The 24373-nt window shown below is 40.2% G+C and overlaps 1 protein-coding gene across 1 annotated transcript in view; it reads left to right on the forward strand.

Moving 5' to 3' along the window:
- LOC114653209 (cadherin-7-like) overlaps positions 1 to 24373 on the forward strand; it is a 322615-nt gene that overhangs the window by 226638 nt on the left and 71604 nt on the right. Inside the window, 4 exon segments of the mRNA XM_051929318.1 lie at positions 3226 to 3345; positions 8847 to 9014; positions 19697 to 19884; positions 20749 to 21002. Coding sequence (XP_051785278.1) covers positions 3226 to 3345; positions 8847 to 9014; positions 19697 to 19884; positions 20749 to 21002 — 730 coding nt within the window.

Genomic DNA, 24373 nt, shown 5'->3' on the forward strand with positions numbered 1-24373 from the left:
CCACTGTGCCACCACCTTATGTGTAATTATTAATGGTATTAAATATTTAAATGAAGTTAACGATTTATTATAAAATGTAATGTACATGCTGTAACAGATTTCATCATGAAAGTGATATCAAGTATAAATCAAGATTCTAAAAGTGCAGAGAGCTGGAATATAATACATTTAATGTGTTCTGTGTGGCAATCACTGCCTGCCACTGCTGTCAATGCAGGAGGAAACCTCAGAAACACGTAGCGATTAACCCTTTAACCGCCAACTCCCTAAATATTCCCCACGCCAGGCGAAATCTGAACAATTTTCGTTTTTTTACTTTTTTACATTTTTTTTACATTTATTACATTTATTCAAGCAGTATTGACCACTAAATGTTGTGCAAGTTGTCAGTGTATACACGAAATCTATAAATGTAACCTGAATTCTCAGCTAAGCAAAACATCTTGATACCAAACCGTGCCCTTTTCAATGGTAGATACTGTCGAAACTGTAAGCGGCCCTTCCACGACAATAAACTTTCATCAACTGCAACTGACGGTCCTGGCATGTAGGGCAACTGAAATGCTTCAAATAAATGATCAATCAAAGGACGTAGCTTGAACAAGTGGTCGCGGTTTGGATCTTTCTTATCTGGCTCGTTTCTGTTGTCATTCAAATGAAAGAATTTCAGCAGCAAAGAGAATCGGTTACGTGTCATGACAGCTGCAAAAATAGGTGTTGCATACATAGGATCTGTAGACCAGTACATCTCAATATCTGGTTTTCTGATTATTCCCATCAACATCAAAATCCCAATGAATTTTTTCATTTCGTTTTCATCAGTGTCAAACCAAGCACGAACACGGGAATGTGGAGGTAAATTGGGATTTTTCTCAATAAACTGTGCTGCATACAGATTTGTCTGATGAACAAAATGTCTAATCAAATCAGGTGACACAAACAGCTCATAAAACTGCTCAGCAGTGTAATTGTTTACATCAACAATAAAGCCACACGTTCCCTCAAATGGATGCAGAAAAGGTAGTTCACCACGGGCAGCAGCCCAGCTGAGATGCTGGGGATACACCCACTCAGCGCCGTCATCCGATGCGTCTTCATTCACAGTATCATGCAGCGCACGTTGCTGCTCATCACTGTCGCTAAAATCTTCTTCAGAACTGCTACAATCATGATCAGAACTGTCCAAAATCGCCTGCAAAGCCTCACTTGAAGTCAGTTTACGTTTCGCCATATTCACAGCTGTTACATGCGAATCATGTCACATGACCGGCCAAAACAACCACAGACTTGTCGAAATACAACGTAGTAATAATACCCACGCCAAACCGTCAGTTATACTACTTGCCAGGCATTCATATAACCACAGGCAAATGTGCCGGATAATTCCGGCAGTATGGCGTTAGCAATAAAACAACGGTGCCGGATATATCCGGCAGAGGGCGGTTAAGGGGTTAACAAGTGGGTCGGTTTTCAGATGACATTTACAACGTTCTACTTTAATGACAAAATAAACAACGGGATTAAAGTGGAAATTCCCACTTTAATTATGAAATAGACTTTTTTTTCGTCACTGTGTCCCGAATTGTTTTTTTCTCTGTGGCTCAAATATTCTTCCGTACATTCAAATGCTGTTGTGAAGGTGCAAAAAAAAAAAAAAAGATGGGATATAAGACGGTATGTGAGACCTTTAAAATGTATCTCATCATTACGATGGGGAATATGTGACACTTATACGGCCTATGCGAGAAATAAAGGAAGAAAAGCGTCATGAATACATTTGTATGTCAGCATTTAAATTTGATGATTTGCTTCACCACATCCAACCATTCATCAAAAATCGAAGCATGCAAGATTGATCCTGTAGGATCTGCTGTCACACGTTGATAGTAAACAGAGACTTTTTTGCCGATACGGCAACTTGCATACGCTTCACGTTAATTTCTGAGGATATGCTCAGAGGACGCGTGAAATGAATGCTGGGAACGCGTGGCAGACATGATGCGTGCGTGTACACGTTCTGAGCGTGAAGTATAAACTAGCCCTAAGCAGGACTTAGCCACTAACTGTACATGTTTCATTGGTGGAGTGTTGATGGAAAGGTCATCTTTTGGACAGGTTTCTCCTGCAGCAGAGGACTTTCTTGCTCAGTTACTCACTTTTCCCAGATGGCCAACTCTAGGAAGAGTCTTGGTGTTTCAGAACTTCTTCCATTTCACTGTTACCTTTGGCCACTGGTATTACTCCAAGTTTTAGAAATGGTTGTATCCCCTTGCTGTGTTCTATGCCTCACCTCAAATTGATCATGGAGGTCTTCAGAGAGCTCCTTGGACTTCTTAGTGTGGTTTTTGTCCTGACATGCTGTGTGGATTGTGAGACCTTTTATACACAGGTAGGTGTGTGCCTTTCTAAATGACGTTCAATCAATTCAGTTTGCCACAGGTGGCCTCCAGTCAAGTTGTAGACACATTAGATGAAGCAGGATGCACCTGGAGTGCCACAGCAAAGGGTCTGAACACCTTTGTGAATGAGAAAGGCCAGTTTTTGACTTTTAATAGATTTGCAGACCTTTCTGTAAACATGGTATCACTTTGTCATTATTGGTTATTGAGTGTAAATTGATGGGCAATAGTGGCACATTTATCCATTTAAAATGAAATCTACAACATGATAAAGTGTACACCAAGTGAAGGTGTCTGAATACTTTCTGAATCCACTGTATATTACTAATCCATCATTGTGTAAATCTATCAAAAGGTGTAACAAGATGTTGTTGTCATTTTCAACCTGAAGCTGCAGGTATCCCTTTGTCCAAAATATGCCCTCCTTTCCTATTTAATCTTTCAATTATGAGAAACAACTGACAAACACAAATAACAGTAAATGTCCTAGCTTGGAGACTTAAAAACATTTTTTTACCATAAAAACAACTTGTAAAGAAAAAGAAATGAAAGCTAAGCTTATTTATTATTCACAATTTACAGTCTTGATACAAAAAAAAAAAATAATTGCCACGTAATGCACTGTGACAGTAGAATGCCTGCCGCAATGAAGGCTGCTAAGTCGAAAAAAAGTAAATTATGGTTTTATTGTAGCTTAATCTATTTTCACTTGATTTTCTGTGTTTCATAAAGAAGCAATTTGGCTTTAAGTTTTCTTTAAAATGTGACAGTTAGACAAAGCTTAAAACTGCTAATTTGAAATTCTGCATCTACTTTCTAATTACAGGAACTTCAGTCATTCAGGTTACTGCCACCGATGCCGATGATCCAACTTATGGAAACAGCGCCAGAGTAGTCTACAGTATTCTACAGGGACAGCCATACTTCTCAGTGGAACCAAAAACAGGTAAATAAAGTAATGAATGCACAATCTTAAGAAAAAGTGCCGAGAATCGACCTGAAAACTTTGTGGTAGAAGGTATACAAAGGTATAGAGGACACATCATCAAGTCTAATGGTTTCATGTATCAGTGGAGGTGGAGGCTTTTAAAGGGGAAGACAGCAAGTGAGGTCAAAGGGGTCGGGCTCATAAAGGTCTTCAGCCATAGGCTTGAGACTGGACGTGACATCACAGGGGCCGGAGCTGGCAAGGTCTTCTTCCATAGGCTCAGACCCGGAAGTGATGTCAAGAGGGCCAGGTAGAATCTCCCGTGAATGGTCTGCAGGAAAGGGAGAAAAAGAGTCAGTGCACTCCGCCACATCCCGGTATGATTCAGAATTGCCCTTACTCAGATAGATAGATACTGTAGATCAGTCATGTCAAACACGCAGCCCCCGGGCCGCATGTGGCCCGCAACAGAAATCTGTGCGGCCCGCATGAGAGATCCTAGTTAGCACTAAACTTGTACAAAATGATTACTATCGTTTTATTACTATCTTCGGCGTTACTTATTGACTTTTCTTACTTCTGCCTTCTGACAAAAGCGTGTTTTCCCATGGCATTATGGTACCGGAAACGTCATCTGCTAGTACAGCCACAAGCCTTGTCCAAATTTAATGAGCCGCGACGTCGCAACTGAAGTGCTAGGCTGCAGCAGCCTGGCAGCAGGGGTGGCCTTAGGCATGTGCAAACTGTGCACCTGCACAGGGCCACCACGCCAAAATATATTGAATATAAAACAGAAAGAGAAAATAACGACACACAGCTGGCGACGATATGGCCGAAAAACATTGTGTTTCTTGTTAATTAGTAAGCTGTATTTACTAATGTCACTCGAGTCGGAGCAGTAAGCTATATGTAGTATTATAACGTTCTGCCATAATGAGAATATCATGGGCCGCCACTTGGTTTTCAAGTTACGGACACGCGCATATAGAAGCGTGTCATGAGCACGAAGCGGCTATGCAGTGTCCGCAATGGATGTGGCCATCAGCCATTATTAAGATACCATATTGAAATTGGCGGGCGAAGGGGCCACCGATTCTTTCTCTGCCCAGGGCCGCCATGAGCCTAGAGCCACCCCTGGAAGGCTACACTACTGGCTGTGCTGCTGAGACTGGCCTCTGGGCAGAACTGACCATCACGGGTAGTAATAGCTTGCATATTTTCACGTTTTTTTGCTCTAGTTTTATGTAATTTTGTGCTAGTATTGTAACAAACAGTTAGTGCAGACTACAGCTGAAGATCTGAAGTGGATGCGAGAAGTTGGTGAGTTGTTTATTAACAAAATTTTTTGATTTTGAGTTTGTAAAATTAGTGTAGGTCAGGGGGCTTTTTGCATATCGGCTTATTTTACAAAATAAACTTTGAAGTAAACTTAGTAAAGTAAAATTTGATTTTTGGAGGATTTGTTTTCCAACTTGAATTACTGAGCAATGAATTCAGTGAGCGTTTTCGTAATTTCACTTCACACGAACAGGACTTTGCGCTGTTTACGTCACCATACTCTTACAACATTGAGAATGCGGCTGAGAATATCCGAATGGAATTGATTGAACTGCAGTCAGATTCTATTCTGAAGGCAAAATACAACAAAGTTGGTGTGCCAGGCTTGTATGCTTACCTGCCACCCTCGTATGTACAGATCCGTAAGTTGGCATCGAGAGTACTGTCTACGTTCGGAAGCACTTACCTTTATGAGCAATTGTTTTTGTTAATGAAAGCTACCAAAACCCCACATCGCTCAAGACTTACCGTCGAGCACCATTCATCCCTCATAAAAGTTGCAGCTGCACAAGATTTCAAGCCTGATATTGACAAACTGGTTACTAACAAGAGATGCCAAGTGTCAGGACAAAAGAAATAGATCTCACACTGTAAGACTCCAATATAAGCAATGAATATAATATAATAATATAAGGAACTACCTAAGAGGCAAAGACTCTAATTGTACGCTGTTGTACAGAGATTGTATGGAAATAAATTGCCTTTCTTTAAACTTTAAGTGTTACATTTTTTAAAGTTTTCAGTATTGGAAAGAAAGCTACAGTAACTTTGTATAATAGTATAATAGTATTTGTTACAGTGTGGCCCGCTGACGCACGTATGGCAGTCGAAGCGGCCCACCAATGGTAGTGAGTTTGACATGCCTGCTGTAGATAGATAGATAGATAGATAGATAGATAGATAGATAGATAGATAGATAGATAGATAGATAGATAGATAGATAGATAGATAGATAGATAGATAGATAGATAGATAGATAGATAGATAGATAGATAGATAGTGCTCATGATGGTGCCGCGGACTCACGTTCAAATGCAGGCAGATCAGTCAGATACCATGCTCGTGCCTTGGAGTGGATGGAAGGTCACATTCTGTGTCAAATTAAGCTAATTTAAGAGAGGTCTGCATGGCAGAGAGAAAATCAAGACAGAAAAGTTACAAGATAGAGATGGACGAAAAGAGCAAGAAGGAGAACAGAAAAGAAAGGAGATTAAACAGGAAGAGTAAACGAACATGGCAGGATCAGGAGCCATAGGGGTGCTGAAGAAAGGATGCACAAAGCCAGGAGAAGAGCCCCTTAGAGAAGTGTAGGGCTGACGCTTAGGAACTTAAGATGGCCACTCACCTGAGCGTTTTTGTGGTAGCTGGAGCAGCCAAATATTTAATGTCATGTAAGGCTGAGGAGTGGCAGCAAGAGTTGGAGGAGTGAGGTTCAGGTGCAGCACCCTGCTGGGAGCCCGTGGGAAATCAGTGACCCAAGCCTGTGAGTAAAGGTTGGCTGTGGACAGCAGGACATCTCCTCTGGCTTCAGAACTCATGTAGGGTATCCATGTTTGGACTTTAATAAAATCACTGAACTTTACTGCTCCTACTCTTTGCTATGCTTGTCCTCATTTGTCTGGCTCATCTCGATTTATGACTATCGACAGTTTTGGGTTGAAGAGCATCCTGGAGGGAACAGGGAGTATGGAGCCAACCCAGACCGTCACAACGACCACACAGTATTAACTACAGCCTTTTCATGTCTCACTCTTACTGTCTGACGGAAACACCATCTCTAGCTCAGCCTGGTAAAGATGGACCTCCATGTTATCCCAGCTCATCTATCTATTCTACACCACATCTCGGTTCAGCTTGACTCACTATTGCTAAAACCTGGCAAGTCAGTATGCAACCTTTGGAGATGATTGGTAACCAACTGTCCTTCACTGACCACATTGCAACTGTCTCTTGATTTTGCAGATCATACAACATCCGCACAGATAGATAGATAGATAGATAGATGATAGATAGATAGATAGATAGATAGATAGATAGATAGATAGATAGATAGATAGATAGATAGATAGATAGATAGACAGATAGATAGATAGATAGATAGATAGATAGATAGATAGATAGATAGATAGATAGATAGATAGATAGATAGATAGATAGATAGATAGATAGATAGATAGATATGAAAGGCACTATATGATAGATAGATAGATAGATAGATAGATAGATAGATAGATAGATAGATAGATAGATAGATAGATAGATAGATAGATAGATAGATAGATAGATAGATAGATAGATAGATAGATAGATAGATAGATAGATAGATAGATAGATAGATAGATAGGCACTATGTAATAGATAGATAGATAGATAGATAATAAAAAAAAACAACCCCCTAAACACACATAAGAATTCTGTATTGAATACTGAAGAACTGCTGCAATCAATACCAGGACTCTGCATTAAACAGCATTTGAAATATGTTTAAGTTGGTTCTCTACAATAAACAAATGCCACAGTACCAACAACCAGCCGAGCAGGGGAACATTCAACAGAATTGATTGCAGAAGTCAAGAGCTCACTTCAAAAATACAAATTTGTTACGCTTCCATTACTGCAAGAACCAAACAGCTAATATCACTTAGGCAGAAACGCACCAAACAAGAGTCTTCTTAAACACATCAAACACGTATAGAGGTCGGCAGATTGTTCTGCCAGCCAGGAGCAACACATCACAAGAGTCTGGATTGAGATTTGATACCACACGGAGGTGGCAATACTAGATGCCTTTCGTCAGCAGACCTGAGTGAGCAAAAGAGAGCTTAGGACCTCATAAGTGTCTTTGTATATGTAGGTGCTAACCCATCAACTACCCTGTAGACAAGCATTAAGAAGTCAAACTTAATACATGCTTCTACAGAAAGCCAATGTAGTGATCTGAAAGGAGGAGTGACATGTGCCTGTCTTGACTGGTTGAATACCAGATGATCTGCTGAATTTCCAATCATCTGCAGTGTTTTGGTGACACATTAAGGTACTCCTACCAGAAAGAGAAGCTCCATCTTTGCCAGGTTGAGCTGTAGTAAGACAGACAGAGACTCTAGCCAATACTGTGATGTCCTCAGGAGGGAATGACAAGTACATCTGTGTATCTTCAGCATGGCAGTCATATGAGGAACCATGGAATGGATGAACAATGGGTTCCAGGGAGAGTGGTGCAAACAGAGAAGAGTAGAGGACCCAGCACCAATCCTTGTGGCACCCCTGTGCTTATCTGAGGCACCTTTACCACTAGTCCATTGATGTTTTCAAATGCCAGTGTATAATCTGATGATACAGAAAGGTTTTTCCCTTGCAACAAGTTATGTTTATTTTTAATACATACAGTGTGCTCTCTTTTCGCACATTCACTTCGTTGAATGTGGACCAGTCGCTCTCTGTCGGACCAGATTAAGGAGAGGACCATCGCTCTTTACAGTTCAAAATCACCGCTTCTACTTTGATCAAATGCCTTCATTGGGGCACTGGATTGGTTTACAAAGGTGACACTCAATGAGCCATCTATTTGTCCCCACTCAGTTTTAACCAAAATTCACTCATGGTTATCTCCAGACTTATATATATTAACATTTCTGACTTGAGACGCGAGACTAAGCTGCAGGTTGTTCAGTGTTTCAGTATTCAGCAAAGTCTTCCACAAGTGTCCTGTATTCATTCTCCTGCTGATCTGCACAACTATGGGATGTGTCAACAGAAAATATCTGTAGATGACATTATTTGGTACTGCATCTAAATTCTGAGGCATATTGGGTAAAAAGGAATTGAGCCTCTGTAGCACCCCTGTGCTAGTCATGACCATGTTGGACACTCAGTTCTTCACCTTCACAATTCCTAGTCTAAAAGGTTAAGTAGTCCATTATTTGGGACACAATGGGAGAATCAACCCAAGGCAAGAGCTTCTTCCCCAGAAGTTGGGTCTCTATGGTGTTGAATGCTCTAGAGAACTTGAAAAGCAGTATCCTCACCATGCTACCGTGTTTCTAAAGATGGGGGAGCAGGCTCTATTCAGTAGAGAGTTCCTAGCATCATCTGACCCATGAAAACGTCAATGTGAATGTTCAGACATTTCAAATTATGTATCACGATGTATCTATCACAAATATTTGTGTCTCTTTGTTTAGGCATTATCAGGACTGCTCTTCCCAACATGGACAGAGAAGCTAAGGATCAGTATCTCCTGGTCATTCAAGCAAAGGACATGGTAGGACAAATGGGAGGCCTGTCCGGAACGACTTCGGTGACTGTCACCCTCTCCGATGTTAATGACAATCCACCACGCTTCCCGCGCAGTAAGGTTCTTTCATACTATTACTGTATAAAAGCATGCTGTCTGTTTAATAACTAATTAAAGCGAAATTAAATGCAAGTATTTTCTTCTGTTGAAACTATTGCTCAACACAGGAACTGTCACAACAGTACACAGCAGTGACAGTTTAGAGTTGGGAGTACTTTACATTCCACTTGTACCTCTTTTATCTCCTCCGTGACACTTTTCCAATAACTATTTTAGTCATCAGTAACATAAGTACATGTGATTTTTCAGTGCATTCAATTTATGAATGTGTGTGAGCTCACCGCCACAGTGATTGAGTGAGATTAAATCCTGGCCTGTTCACTATCTACATGGACTTCCCATATTCTTCTTGAGTCTGCATTAAGTTTCGCACCTAAATTATGTTAGGTATGATGAGCAGCTGGGAGAGTTTGGCATCCCGGCAGGGATGAGTCCCATCATGGCATGGAGGTTGGGATAGGGAGAGACAGCCCCTCAAGTAGTGCATGTTCCCCTGACATGCTGGATGGCAGCATTCCTGAGCCAGTGTGTGCCTTCATAGGGCCATAGAGCATGCTGGAAGTTGCAGTCCAGTGGGACTGCCCTGCTGGATCCAGTGAGGGCCACCAGGGGGAGCTGCAGAAAGGAGCTGGTCCTAATTTTCAAAGCTGCCACCTGACCCAGGAGTGCTTCTGACTTCTGGTATCATGACTCCTGGGTCTGACATAAAAAGGGGTCACCTCAACTCATATGGCGGGGTCAGCGCTGAGAGAGGAGTCAAGCGAGTGAGTCTCCCCTGGGAGAAAAGTAGAAGAAGATTAAGAAAGAACTGAGTTTTAGTTGTGGATTGATAAATGGAAGAAACCGGTGTAAAGAATTAGTAAATAAAACAATTTCCTTTGTACCAAAACCCTGTGGTAAAGTTGTGTCAAGAGTTTTGGGGTGAGTCACAAGACACCTCCTACAGGCTATATAGGGTATTTCATTATTTTAAATTGGAACAGTTTCAGTAAGTATGGGTGCATATGTGAACTGGCCAGGATGGGTAATGGTCTTGTACCCAATAATTTTGGAATAGGTTCTCTCTGCCACCATTTAATGCTGAGCTTGATATATGTGTGTGTGTGTGGCAGGGTTGGGAATGACTGCATTTACAATGGATTCAGAAAGTATTCAGACTCCTTCAATTTCTGTGTATTTAACTGTGTTTAAAATGTAATTTTAAAATAGTCAATTTTTTGCCCATCAATATACACTCAGTAACCCATGTTTTCAGAAAGGCTTGCAAATTTATATCTAAATTCACCGCACTATTACGATGGTCCCACCAGCCAACACTGGTTAATACAAGGCAGGACCTTTCCATGTGTTAATGTTGTCTATGCCAAATTCAGACTACCGTATATATTCACGAATAAGTTCTCCGGCGGATAAATCGGGACATGATTTTACTGTATAATTTCTGGCATTTTATATTGGTTGTATAAGTCGAATGTGGATAACTCACGCTATTGGTCCAAGATATTATGATATGCTAACACCCACCTGAGAGAGTAACCACAGAGCACACTGCCTTTTTTTCTATGTATTGTGTCTACGTGACCACACGGTAATACCCAAACTATTCCGAAGAGACGTTTGCACTGTTTTGTGTTTTTTGTATCCCACACCCTCATACACCTTTATCGTAAGACCATCCCTTATCTACAATGGACTGTTTGATCAGAAGAAAATATTAAGCGGGTTTTAAAATGTCGTTGAAGTGGTGAAAGAAATTGGTAACTGCGCTGCTGCAACAAAATTCGATGCGTTTAAGAATTTGATGTGAGATTGGAGGAGGCAAGAAGATGTAAAAAACAAAAATTAAGTGTCGCATTTTTGAATGGGCGTATCATTCGGGGTCTGATTTTATGATTGAGAAACCCGACTTATACATGAATATATACGGTATACAATCTGCATGTATCCAGAGAAATGTGCAGAGGAGGACAACCATGTGTGTCCTAGGACTTAAGAACATGTCCTACTCTGACAGGCTCAGAGAATTCAACAACAACAACATTTATTTATATAGTACATTTTCATACAAAAAGTAGCTCAAAGTGCCTTACATAATGAAGAAAAGAAAAATAAAAGACAAAATAAGAAATTAAAATAAGACATTAGTTAACATAGAAAAGGAGTAAGGTCCGATGGCCAGGGTGGACAGAAAAAAAAAAAAAAAAAAACTCCAGAAAGCTGGAGAAAAAAATAAAATCTGTAGGGGTTCCAGGCCACGAGACCACCCAGTCCCCTTTGGGCATTCTACCCAACATAAATGAAATAGTCATCTTTGTAGTTAGGGTTCTCACAGAGTCACTTGATGCTGATGGTCATACAGACTTCTGGCTTTTAATCCATCCATCATTGTTGGGACATCATGGTGCTTTGAGTAGATGGTGGTGGCGCAATTCAACCTGTTTAACCTCAAACAGACTAAACCAGGTCTTCAAAGTTCACAAAGGCATCTATTAGGTGCATACAGCCAAATTCATTTGTCTGCATAGTGAATTACATACTGATAGACACCAGGGAAAACAAACCTCCTTGGCGTTAACCCCAAGAGTCTCTTGGGCTCAGAATTCTATGTAAATACGGTTAACCCTGAATGTCTCTTGGAATTTAGCTGTTATGATCCAACAAGCACAGCGAATGGGCTTAATGGTACAGTGGTAAGTCCATTTGTTTGTGTCCATCTATTCACCGCATATGCCTTACATTTCTCTTTCTTTGTACATCTTGTTGCCTTTTTTCCTCGGACATTCTAGCCGTGACATCCCTCTTTGTGGTTCTTGTTGGCTTTCTTTGTTGGGCATTCCAGCCCTTTTGTGATTCTTGGACATAAACAGTACGGTTTACCATCTTACACCCACACTCTTGTGGATGCCAGTTGACATTATGAATATGCAAGGGCATGGATGCTGGACAAACAGATGGACATTTTACCTCTTTATATATATATATATATATAGAGAGAGAGAGATGTGGAGCCCAAATTATGCTGGGGACATTATTCTTCTACAGTTTGCAGTAACTTTCTAAAATTATGCATCAAGAGTTTATATATGTACTAACTAACTAATTAACTAACATCCTTAACCTCTCGAGGTTAAATTTTATCTGGTCCTGGTAATTTGTCATATGTTAGCCTATTTAATCTCATTAGCATTGCATTACATTTGCATATTTTGCCGTACAACATTTAGGATAGAATTGGTTTCATTTCTTTTGATTTTCCACTTAGAGCACAGGAAGGTCATGTCACTAGCTGATGGTCACACAGTGTCAGTAGTAGGATTTGATCCTACAACCTCAGGGCTTGAAGTCCAAGGCTTTATCCACTGCACCACACTGCCAGCAGCTCTTCTCCCTCTACAATTTCCAAATCATTCAGTACCTCCTTAGTAGTCCCTGTTACTTCTGGGAGGTGAAACCCTTCCCCACATGTGAAAATTTCAGAGAAGTGCAAGCTTAGAGCATTTCCTATTTTAGTGTCAGTATATTTACTATTCCAGATATACTTCACCTCCTACTTGACTGTTCTTTTGCTACTAAATTACTGAAATAAATCTCTTTGCATTGCTGTGTTGAAAAATCTTGGGTCTCTCATCAACAAGGATTTTTCACCTGAAGAACTGTAGCTCACTGGACGTTTTTAGCTTGACAAAGTCTAAAGACTGTAGTGCATCAAAACTGCCACTGAGACCACTATATCTAACATCGATCACCATACCACAGCCTAAGTCCCTTAGATCATGTGTCGTGGCCATTCGAGATCTTGGTCGGTCAAACAACAACTCAGCCACTTGACCAGTTTGGAGGACCAAGATGTTTGCATTAATGTGCTGGTGGACCTAATTTAGTGGCCACTAGGTTTGTGCCTGTGCTTATTTTTACTAGTTTTTCCGAAACAGACTTGAATCCATCCATCCATCCATTTTCCAACCCGCTGAATCCGAACACAGGGTCACGGGGGTCTGCTGGAGCCAATCCCAGCCAACACAGGGCACAAGGCAGGAGCCAGTCCCGGGCAGGGTGCCAACCCACCGCAGGATACACACAAACACAGCCACACACCAAGCACACACTAGGGCCAATTTAGAATCGCCAATCCACCTAACCTGCATATCTTTGGACTGTGGGAGGAAACCGGAGCGCCCGGAGGAAACCCACGTAGACACGGGGAGAACATGCAAACTCCACGCAGGGAGGACCCGGGAAGCGAACCCAGGTCCCCAGATCTCCCAACTGCGAGGCAGCAGTGCTACCCACTGCACCACCATGCTGCCGGAAAGTATTGTGCTCATGTACAATTTTTGATGTCAAGACTTTGATGAATCCAACCCACCGCAGCAGACTTGAATTTATATTTTATAATTTATGATGATATAACTAAAGTCAGAAGCTTGGGTTACTTTACTCTCTGCCATGGGTTAAACAAATACTGTGTTAATAGTCAAAAGAGGTGTAATGATCAGTATTAGACAGAAATGGTTTATGTCATTTCAAAAACACACTGAGGTGCATTCAGGTTTGTCAGCAGACAGAATCAATATTTTCAATATTTTATTACAGCCTGTTATGACCACTGGTGATAACTGTCAGCGCAACGCTTTCTCTGTTTTGTTTTTTTTTTTTTCTTTTCATTTCTTTGTGGAATTGAGCTTCCTCAGACTCAAGGGAGACAAAGCGAGAGCTATTTGTTCATTTAAGACACAGACGTTCCACGGTATATTAAAAAGCCATCAAAATAATTATGAGCTGGCAAGCAACGTGAAGCAAATTAGCATCCTGAAGTACAACAGCTAATCAAAACAATGCATACTGACAGAAGTTATTGAAGTATGAAAAAATACTTTGTAAAATAACGCGTGCTGCTGTATTTTGAGTACAAATACCATTGATAAAAAGTCCCAGCTTGACGTGTTGCATTGTGGGGCAGGGGGGATGAAAGCAGATGATATATGCCAGCTTGTTGTTTTTTATTGAAGCTGTTATGTTTAAATATTGAATGACTTGTTTTCTATTAATTTGATTTTGCGATCAATAATTTATATGAATCTTATCATAATCTCATTTGTACACTATAGCACAGTACAGTATTCACTACGGTGCAGTGATGGCAAAATGTATGAAAATAGAGAATTCTCTAATTCACTGAATATTGTCACTAAGACTGTCATTTCCAGGTTTTTTTTTACTTAGGGGTCTCCTTGCCCTCCTGACCAGTATCATTGTTCATTGACTTTTCTTGTGTTACATGTATGCCTTTGTTTTTTGAATTCATCTGTGAACTTTGCAACCGGTTGAAAAAGACCAAAGTATGCCAGATGAAATGTTGGCGTACCCACTGGGCTACCCTGCACAATTGGCACAATGAAATTAACAAAAATAAACATGCCCACAACACAAAATAAAGTCAGCCTGAACTTGCAGCCATTATTCACAGCAGTCTGGGAAGGTAAGCAGGTACCTGAGGACTGGACCAATGGAACTATTGTGAAGATACCTAAGAAAGGTGCACAAAGTGACTGCAGTAATTGGAGGGGAATTACTCTTTTATGAATTCCAAGCAAGATTCTTTCGTAGATCGTTTGAAATTGGATTCCGGACAGGCAAATAATGAAAAAGCAATAACGCGAGCTCTATCCAAGTTGACCGCTCGGTCAAAATGTTGGGGGACAGCCTGTTTTTATGGAGTCTGGGCCTCAAGGGGAGGAGCTAAGTCAAGGCCCTGTAGGTAGGGCTAGGTGTCCTCTTTGGACGTCTTCTTAAAGCAATGGGAGAAAGAGAAGATAGAGTTGGTGACAGTACCCCCTTCTCATCTCAGAGTGGTATCACTTACTTCATCAGAACCCGGAAGGTGATCCCCAGGCACACATGTGTGACAACGTCCACCTGTTTAACATCTTATTTTTGCTAATTTCTGAGCTGCACAATCCTGATCATCTGATCCATTTTCAACCAGATTTTTGTCATCTTATTGGGATCTTCATACTGTAACTCTTGACGTGTGTGAATTTACCTTATTTTTAGATGTTAGTGAAGCTTGGGTTCTATATCCAGACAGTGATCGAAAAGACTGATAGGATGTTAGGAAAAAAAAACAGAAGGTGACGGTTATTTCCACAACGAAAAGGAAGGAAGGCTAAAGGCACAACATTTCAGCTGAATAGCCTTTATCAGATATCCAACCGAAAAGGAAAGAGAAAGTCACATATATAGGAGAAGAAGGAGGAAACAAAATCAGGGGAAATGAAAGCAGAGATGTTGACAGTAGGTAAGAAAAAAGACGGATTAGAAAAGATGAAGGGAGAGATTAAAAAGTTATAAAGTCATGAAGATCCGGAGAAATAGGTGATCCCTGGCTGAGAATGAGCTGAGCTTCTTCTACTTTTCTGTGAAAAGTGTCTTTGAAGCCCTGTGAAAGAACACAAATAAAGAGACCAGGGTGGCAATGATCAAGGGATGTAAAGTGTCCTACAACTGGCTTTGTAAGGTCTTTAATTTTAAAGTCTCAAACGTCTGCTAGCCTTCTCCCTAATTCACCTCTGTAGATGGTTGAACACTTCCTACTAGAAATGCGGTAAATGTGATTTTTAGATGGGCAAGAGGCTCGTTGTTTAATATTCAAATTACCAGAAGGACCAGATACAATGGTATTGTTGGTGACATATTTGCAAGTGACACAGCTCAAAGTGACTGGTGAAAATGGTGACTCCCCTCCATGAAGTGAGTTGTGGATGAGAAGTTGGTGTAGGTTATAGATTATCAACAGAACGAGATCAAGGGAAGGTTAGAAAGTAAAGGGCTTCTGTGGAAGGATCATTCTGCCAGGAGAGAATGACAGTGTTATGGTGGAATTAGTTTTGCTATTAGGGTAATAAGAAGTTTTGTAACATATCAGGATGTGTGGAGTACAAATCAAGGGCATTTATACTTAACTTATATCACGCACTAGCAACGTCACATAAAATTTTTCATTTATCAATGTAAATATGTCTTTGTTCTACACCCAAATCACGTACTTCTAAAACCTGGGAGTTCCATCTCTTCGTTCATCTTTTTTTAATCATTTACAGGGGGGAACAGACTAGAAGTGAGCCAGAACATGAAAAGTACTCTGCTGGGAAAGAGTGAATTATTAAGGAGTTCTAGTGAAGAAAACTTGTAGTGCTCAGGTTATTGAAAAGACAAACAGTAGCATGCTTTTGAGTACTGCGGAAGACAATCCACACTTTACCACCAACTGTTGGTAAAATCATTAAGATTGCTCCTGTTTGGGTCAGTGAGCCCCTATTCAGCGATTACACTAAGTTGGATGTCTATGGTGACTTTTTATAAAAACCGAAAACAGGACGTAGATGCCAACATGAGTGTCTGAACACTTGATAAATTGTATGCTTTGTTGTCTTTGTTGTTGCCTTTGTCAAGTCCCTGTTGTATTTCACACATTTGAATGCTTAATGTTCAGCATAACCATTCACTATTTCTCGGACCAATCCTGAGTTTCATTTTTATGTAAAGAAAGCAGAGTGTTTCTCATTATGGTTAATTAGGACTACTAACAGTGACGAGCTTCATTTAGCCTTGTTGCACAAACTAATAATTAATCCTTTTATGAACAATTCTTTGAAATCGATAAATGAACCTCATTAATATGTAGAGGTTTGTTACAGGTGAGGCCTCACCTGGAGTACTCCATACAGGATTGGTCTCCATGTTAAGATAAAATCGGGAGTGGTCTTCCCTGGACATTCTCATATACTCAGATATGGGGATGGATATTTTAGGAGTAAATTTCAAGACAATGATTATATTTTTATATTATGTACATTAAAGAACCATCAACAACAAATCAAATGAAATTATTAATATATAGAACAATTATTATAAAAGTAAACTTGAATAAAGCTGCATGAATAAAAGGTAAAGTGCCACTTCCAGTTAACAGAAATAGCCCAAAAGTTGATGGAAATCTATGTTTTGTACGTAATACTTGTATGCAAAATTTAGTTGACCTAAGCAAAAGCGTACTCAGGTTATCGTGTTTACATTCACACACACACACACACACACAGACATAATTCCAAAAATGGTATTTTCGGACACAGGGAGGTGTAAAATATCAAGATTTATCAAAATCTTGACATCGAATCTTTGGATGATTCTAATACTTTCCCTACACTTTTAGACGTCCCTGCCTTTCTCGTATACAAATGTCAAGATTCATTAAAATCTCAACATTCCCTATAATTCTTTCCCTATAGTTTGTATATGAGAAAGTCAGAGAGGTCTTAAATGTTGAGATTCATCAAAAGCTCAACATCGGATATTTGGACGATTCCAATACTTTCCCTATAATTCGTAAACAAGAAAATTAGGGAGGTCTAACACGTCGAGATTCATCAAAATTTCGACATTGAATTTTTGGACGAGCCCAATACTTTTCCTATACTTCGTATACGAGAAAGTCAGGGAGGTCTAAAACGTAAGAGATTCATGAAAATCCAGACATCGAAACCTTAGACGAGCACAATACTTTCCCTATACTTCGTATATGAAAAAATCAGGGAGGTGTAACACGTCGAGATTAATCAAAATTTCGACTTTGAATTTTTGGACAATCCCAATACTTTTCCTATACTTCGTATAAGAGAAAGTCAGGGAGGTCTAAAATGTAGAGATTCATCAAAATCTTGACATCAAAAATTTTACATGAGGACAATACTTTCCCTATACTTCGTATACAAGAAAGTCAGGGAGGTCTAAAACATCGAGATTCATCAAAATCTCAACATCAAAAATTTTACATGAGCACAATACTTTCCCTATACTTCGTATATGAGAAAGTCAGGGAGGTCTAAAACATTGAGATTCATCAAAATCTCGATATTGAATTTCTGGACGAGTACAATACTTTCCCTATACTTCGTATATGAGAAAGTCAGGGAGGTCTAAAACGCTGAGATTCATCAAAATCTCAACATCAAAACTTTAGACGAGCACAATACTTTCCCTGTACTTCGTAAACGAGAAAGCGAGGGAGGTCTAAAACGCCAAGATTCTTCTCGACATCGAAACTTTAGACAAGCACAATACTTTCCCTATACTTCGTATATGAGAAAGTCAGGGAGGTCTAAAACATTGAGATTCATCAAAATCTCAATATCGAATTTCTGAACGAGTACAATACTTTCTCTATACTTCGTATACGAGAAAGTCAGGGAGGTCTAAAATGCAGAGATTCATCAAAATCTTGACATTGAATCTTTGGACGATTACAATACTTTCTCTATACTTCATATACGAGATAGTAAAAAAAGATATAGCAGCAGAGTGATTCCAGAATGAAGAGGTATGAACGATGAGAAGAGATTGAGGGAGTAGAACTTTTTCACTATAAGCAAACAGAGATTATGAGGTGACACGCTCAAAGCATTTAAAATGAAGCATGGAAATAGTACAGGGGATCCAGGGAGTTACTTTAAACTGCCTCATGAAGAAACCTTCAACCAGCTCTTTACTAACTGAACAGCTATGGATAGCATCTGAGATGGCTAATTAAACAAAAAACACAAAAAAAGATGCTCTTTATTAACTGAGCAGCATGAAGCCAGGTGTGGATGGTAGAGCTGGTAGAGTCGTTGATTGCTGATGCCGAAAGTTCCAAGATGGATGTAATCGTAAAATGAAGACTTCCAGACTGCAGGAGAGACAAGGGTGGGAGATTTCCAGCGAGAGGCTAAAAGCAACTGCAGTGGTTACAGTCATTAAAAGCTTCCACTGGGAGAGAGAAAGTGAAGGCAAGGAAAGTAAAGAAAGGTCTGTGAGGAGAAGAACTTGAGGGCACAATGGAAAAGGCAAAGGGTCAAAATTTTGTGCTTTTAATTGATTGATGAGTTTTTCACATAACACCATTTGGACACTTTTTTGGAGAGATCTATCTCTCTCTATGAGTGTGTGTCTGACATGATCATGGGGTACTGCACTCATAGTGACCAGCAGCAGAATTATCCCTCCCCATGTTTTGTTAAATTTTTCTTTCGTTTAACAATGACTTATGTTTTGTACTTTCCTGCTGGAAAACAAATTTCCCTCTTGGATAATAAAGTCGACCTAACCTAATGAATCATCTAATCCAAGTGTAGCTTGGCACACGTCTTAGTATTGTGAAATGATAGAAACCTTTTTTTATTACTCTTTGTAGGTTTTATTCTACGCAGATAAAGATTTTACATGTTTTGCAGTCCAGTAGAATTTTTCTTAATGACAGTCTTTCTTGATTAGAGATAATAAACTATTGGTTTGCAATCTTTCACTGCTAAAATCGCAGCTTTAATTAGGGTTCACGTACTCCACAAAGTCACAGTTGCTGCAAGCCTGTATATTTATGTATACCTACTCTGTGTTTGTGTGTGTATTTTTAATCACCCTGTGCCATTTATTATGTGTCAATTGTTAAATGCAAGTCTTCTTATCGGGTATACCAAAATTCATTTCCAACATAGTATGTATCCACAAGCGTCTACTGTTCTTTTAAACTAAACTAATATTTTGTCAGTCTCCAGCCAAATAAGGCTAAACACTGCAACTCTTTTGTAGTCAAGTGATGGTGTTAGAAAATTGTCTCATCAATAACTGTGTTGGGTTTCACAGAATCCTATCAATACAATATACCAGAGTCGTTGCCTGCGGTCTCTGTAGTTGCCAAGATAAAAGCTGCAGATGCTGATGTGGGACCAAATGCTGAAATGGAATATAGGATTATAGATGGCGATGGCCTTGGGATGTTTAAAATTTCTACAGACAAAGAAACTCAGGAGGGAGTCATATCACTTGAAAAGGTAAAGTAAACACCAATGTTTATTTTATTTGTTTTTTTTTTATAAACTTTGTGGCATACTTTTATAAATCTAAAGAGAATAGTCTTAGGCATTTCTGCGATATGGCATATACTGTAGTGTAGCAGCAACAACATGTTTAAAAAATATCATTTGGTCCTTACAACGCATGTTTCCACCCTATAAAAAGCGTTCCAGCATGGACTTCACATTTAAAGTTTTTATAGCCTAAACTGCAGCAATGCCTTTCAAACTGTTTTTTTTACTGTACAACAGAACTCAAATTTGATCTTTTTTTTGTTTAATTATAATAATATGGTGGAAAGACAGAAATACATTATAGTTTTTATGAAACTCTTATGCCTAGCCTACATAAGGAGTTATGTTGAGAGTTGAGAGTTTTGTTATATGATAAGCATTAATGTTTGTCCTGAAACTATACAGTGGGTTCAGAGACCCTTCACATTTTGAGACCCTTTGCAGATTTATTGACGCATTAACTTTTTTGTCAGATTTCTAGTAAAGTACAAATGTCCAGCCACCCTGACCCTGAGATACTTTCTGCTTCAGGGTACTTTTGTTAGGGTACTTTCACTAAGTCATAGTGTTGGGCCACATTGGACAATTCATATTTATAAATTAACTTGCGATCATTTTACTACCCTAATAATTTGAGCAATTTAAAGATTATTGAATACTCAAACACCTTGTATGGTTTATAGCCGTGTACTTCAGGAAATCCATGCATTTACAACTAATTCAAATTCTGTATAGTAATAGGCACTTTTTACAAGATAAACTAAGAGAACTATTTGTCTTTAATCTTTACTGATTCCTACAAGCAATTGTTATGTTTGGATTCTATAGGAATTGGACTTTGAAACAAAATCAAGCTATAACTTAAGAATTGAAGTCACGAACAAAAACAATGACACTCAGTATATGAACCTGGGACTCTTTAGTGATATGACGGCCGTGAAGATCATCGTGGAGGATGTGGACGAGCCACCCATATTTAACTCGCCTGTTAACAGGATGGTAGTTTCTGAAGAGGCTAAGATTGGGACCGTCATTGGAACCGTGGCTGCACATGACCCCGATGCCTCCAACAGTCCAATTAGGTAAAAAATTCTTGAAATACTTTTGTTTGTGGGTGTATGTATCTTTTCTGATAATGTGAATGTGGTGTATGGAATGATTTACATTGTGCAGACAGGAAAAAAGAAAGGAGAAATAAGGAAAATAGTTGATAATAAAAATTCAACCTTTCATCTACCCACAAGTATGATCACAAAAATCAGTGGCAGACCTACATTTTTGGGGGCCCTGAAGCTTAAACAATTATGGGGGCCCCTTCAGAATATGCAACAAAGTCTGGGAGACCACTGTTATTTTCTTCAATAGGGTTTGTTCCATGACAGATCACCGCACATTTTTTTTTAAATTAACCACTCGAATATTGATTATAATTGCTGTCCTAAATATTATTATCTTTTTAAAACTCCTTCTTCTGCACTAGACACCCAAACTTTTTAAGGAATGGTAGACTAAATTCCCTTCTAGGGCCACTTTAAGATTAGGGGTCCTGAAGCTTAAGCTTCATTAGTTTCATAGTAGTTTCGCCCCTAATAATAATTGAGTTCCAGCGAGGTTTTTTGTTTTCTCCTGGGATGCTGTTGACTAAAGTTTTTCTTTTCCTGTCCTTCGATTTCAATTGGTCATAGTCAACAATGAATAATGGACAGATTTTGTTGAGCTTCATTTATCATATATAATCAGCTTCAAACTGTTTAATTTTTACTCTTTTTATTTTCCTGTCTGTCTGCAGTTGCAACCAGTTTAGAGCTCTGTACAAAATATGATGTGTATATATATATATATATATATATATATATATATATATAGTGAAATAGATGCTTCATCAGCACCAACCCGACACAGACTCACACCAGAGGTACTTGTAAAAACTATCCATCCATCCATCCATTTTCCAACCCGCTGAATCCGAACACAGGGTCACGGGGGTCTGCTGGAGCCAATCCCAGCCAACACAGGGCACAAGGCAGGAAACAATCCTGGGCAGGGTGCCAACCCACCGCAGGACACACACAAACACACCCACACACCAAGCACACACTAGGGCCAATTTAGAATCGCCAATCCACCTCACCTGCATGTCTTTGGACTGTGGGAGGAAACCGGAGCGCCCGGAGGAAACCCACGCAGACACGGGGAGAACATGCAAACTCCACGCAGGGAGGACCCGGGAATCGAACCCAGGCCCCCAGATCTCCCAACTGCGAGGCAGCAGCGCTACCCACTGCGCCACCGTGCCGCCCTTTGTAAAAACTAAGAACTTTTATTTTTCTTCACCTGTGGGCGCACATCTTCCACGTGTCCCACAGGCAGTACACAGTCCCAAGCACAGCACACACCAAAACACCAATAAGCTAAAGTGTTATCCTCCACTCCTCCTAGTCAGCTTCATCCTCCTCCTCCTGACTCTGGCTCCTGAGTGGTGGTCGATGGCTCCTTTTATTGGGTATCTGGTGCTCCAGGTGCTTGATGGCTGACACCCAGCTGCACTTCTGGGTGTGGTGAAACTACTGCCCAGAAGGGCCCAGCAGCTCCCGCTGCAGCATCTCCTGGCGGTGCCTGCAGAACCCAACAGGGCTGCACCAAACTCCAACTCCCATGAAGCCCTGCGGGAGTCCAAGGCACCGCTGCAACCCAGGGAGGCTGCCATCTAGCATCCAGGGGAAGGTACTGGATCTCCCATGCTTGCTGTCTCGAAACATATGCTGCAGGGGCATCCTGGCCAGGCATGGGCCCTGGCCATCTGCAACTATATATATATACATATATATATATATACAGGGTAGGATTCAAAAGTAATGAGCCTCATTTTGTTCTGACGTGAACGTACCTCGCCGCGCGCCCCACTTGCCGGCGACGGTGGGTGTTGGCTTCACAACGCAATGGAGCTCCTACCGCTCCGAGCTTTCGGAGCGGTAGGATCGGCCTTGACGGGAACCACTGTGCGGTAGTGCATTTAACGGCGGAATGGAAAGTTCGTTAGAGCAACGGTACGCGTCGAAGACGAAGACCATGCTCATTGCCTTCTTCGGAGTGAAGGGGATCATCCACTACGAGTTTGTCCCGCACGGACAGACCGTGAATGCTGCTTACTACTTGGAAGTCCTGAAAAGGCTGAAAAGAAGCGTCGCGCGCAAGCGAAGGGACATTAAGGACAGCTGGAAGCTTCACCACGATAACGCGCCCAGCCACACCGCCTTCATCGTGAGCGCCTACCTGGCCTGGGTGAACGTTCCGGTGGTCCCCCAGCCTCCCTACAGTCCGGACGTGTCGCCTTTTGACTTCTTCTTGTTTCCGCGCTTAAAATCAGCCTGAAAGGAAAACGCTTCGACTCGATCGAGGACATCCAAGCAAATGTCAAGGCAGCCCTTGCAGCCATCCCGGAACAGGCCTACTTGGACGCCTTCGAGTCATGGAAAAGCCGCCTACAAAAGTGTATTAATGCAGGAGGTGCCTATTTTGAAGACTATTAATTAGTTGTACCGATTTGCTCAATAAATTTGTCTTTTTGAACAAAGGCTCAATACTTTTGAATCCTACCCTGTATATATATATATATATATATATATATATATATATATATACATACAGATCCCTTTGTCTATAAAACATCCTGAAATCCAAGTGATCCAAATATTATAAGGCGATATCATCGGAGGTTGTTTACGTACTTTTTTATAAAATAGACCTAATTCTTACAGCGATTTAGCATTTCCACAAACTTGGACAGGTAAGTGCACGATGCTGCCCTTTATACTCTGACAATGATACTCTGGCACACATTGCACACTTCCTGTCATCATGTGTTACTATTTAAGGTAATGTAATAAAATAACGAAACAAGGTGTGAAGTTGGAGACCACCTTGGCAGTTAACATGAACTGAAAGATCAGAATTCAAAAGTTATGTGCCTTTTTCTATGGGTGAAAAAAGCAAACATCTCTCTAAGCCAAGAGATAGAATTCATAAGTCACGTGCTTCTTTCTATAAGAGAGAAAAAGTTTAACTAAGCCTATTGTAACTTTGTTTTGTGTTTTTTTTATTGTCTTTTGTCTATATACTGTATCTATATTCATCTACTGTATATCTATACATATACTTACAAATATCCATCTTCACTGATATAAATAAATTGTACTACTTTGTTAATTGTAGCAAATGTGTTTGGCTTATTTCTTGAAAATGGGTCTTTTGCCACTTCTGGATCACAACAGAGAAAGTGAAAGTAACATTTACCCATTTATGTACCTCCTTCATATATTATAGAGATCTCTTCATATTTCTAGTGTTCTGGGTGGAAAATGAAACAGAGATCCCTAATTCAGCCCACATTAATTTGCTGTTCCCTGGGTGGGTGTCATATTAATTGTTTTAATTAATGACTAGCATTGCTGAA

The sequence above is a fragment of the Erpetoichthys calabaricus genome, chromosome 6 (genome assembly GCF_900747795.2).
Source record: "Erpetoichthys calabaricus chromosome 6, fErpCal1.3, whole genome shotgun sequence".
In the NCBI taxonomy this organism is placed as follows: Eukaryota; Metazoa; Chordata; class Cladistia; order Polypteriformes; family Polypteridae; genus Erpetoichthys; species Erpetoichthys calabaricus.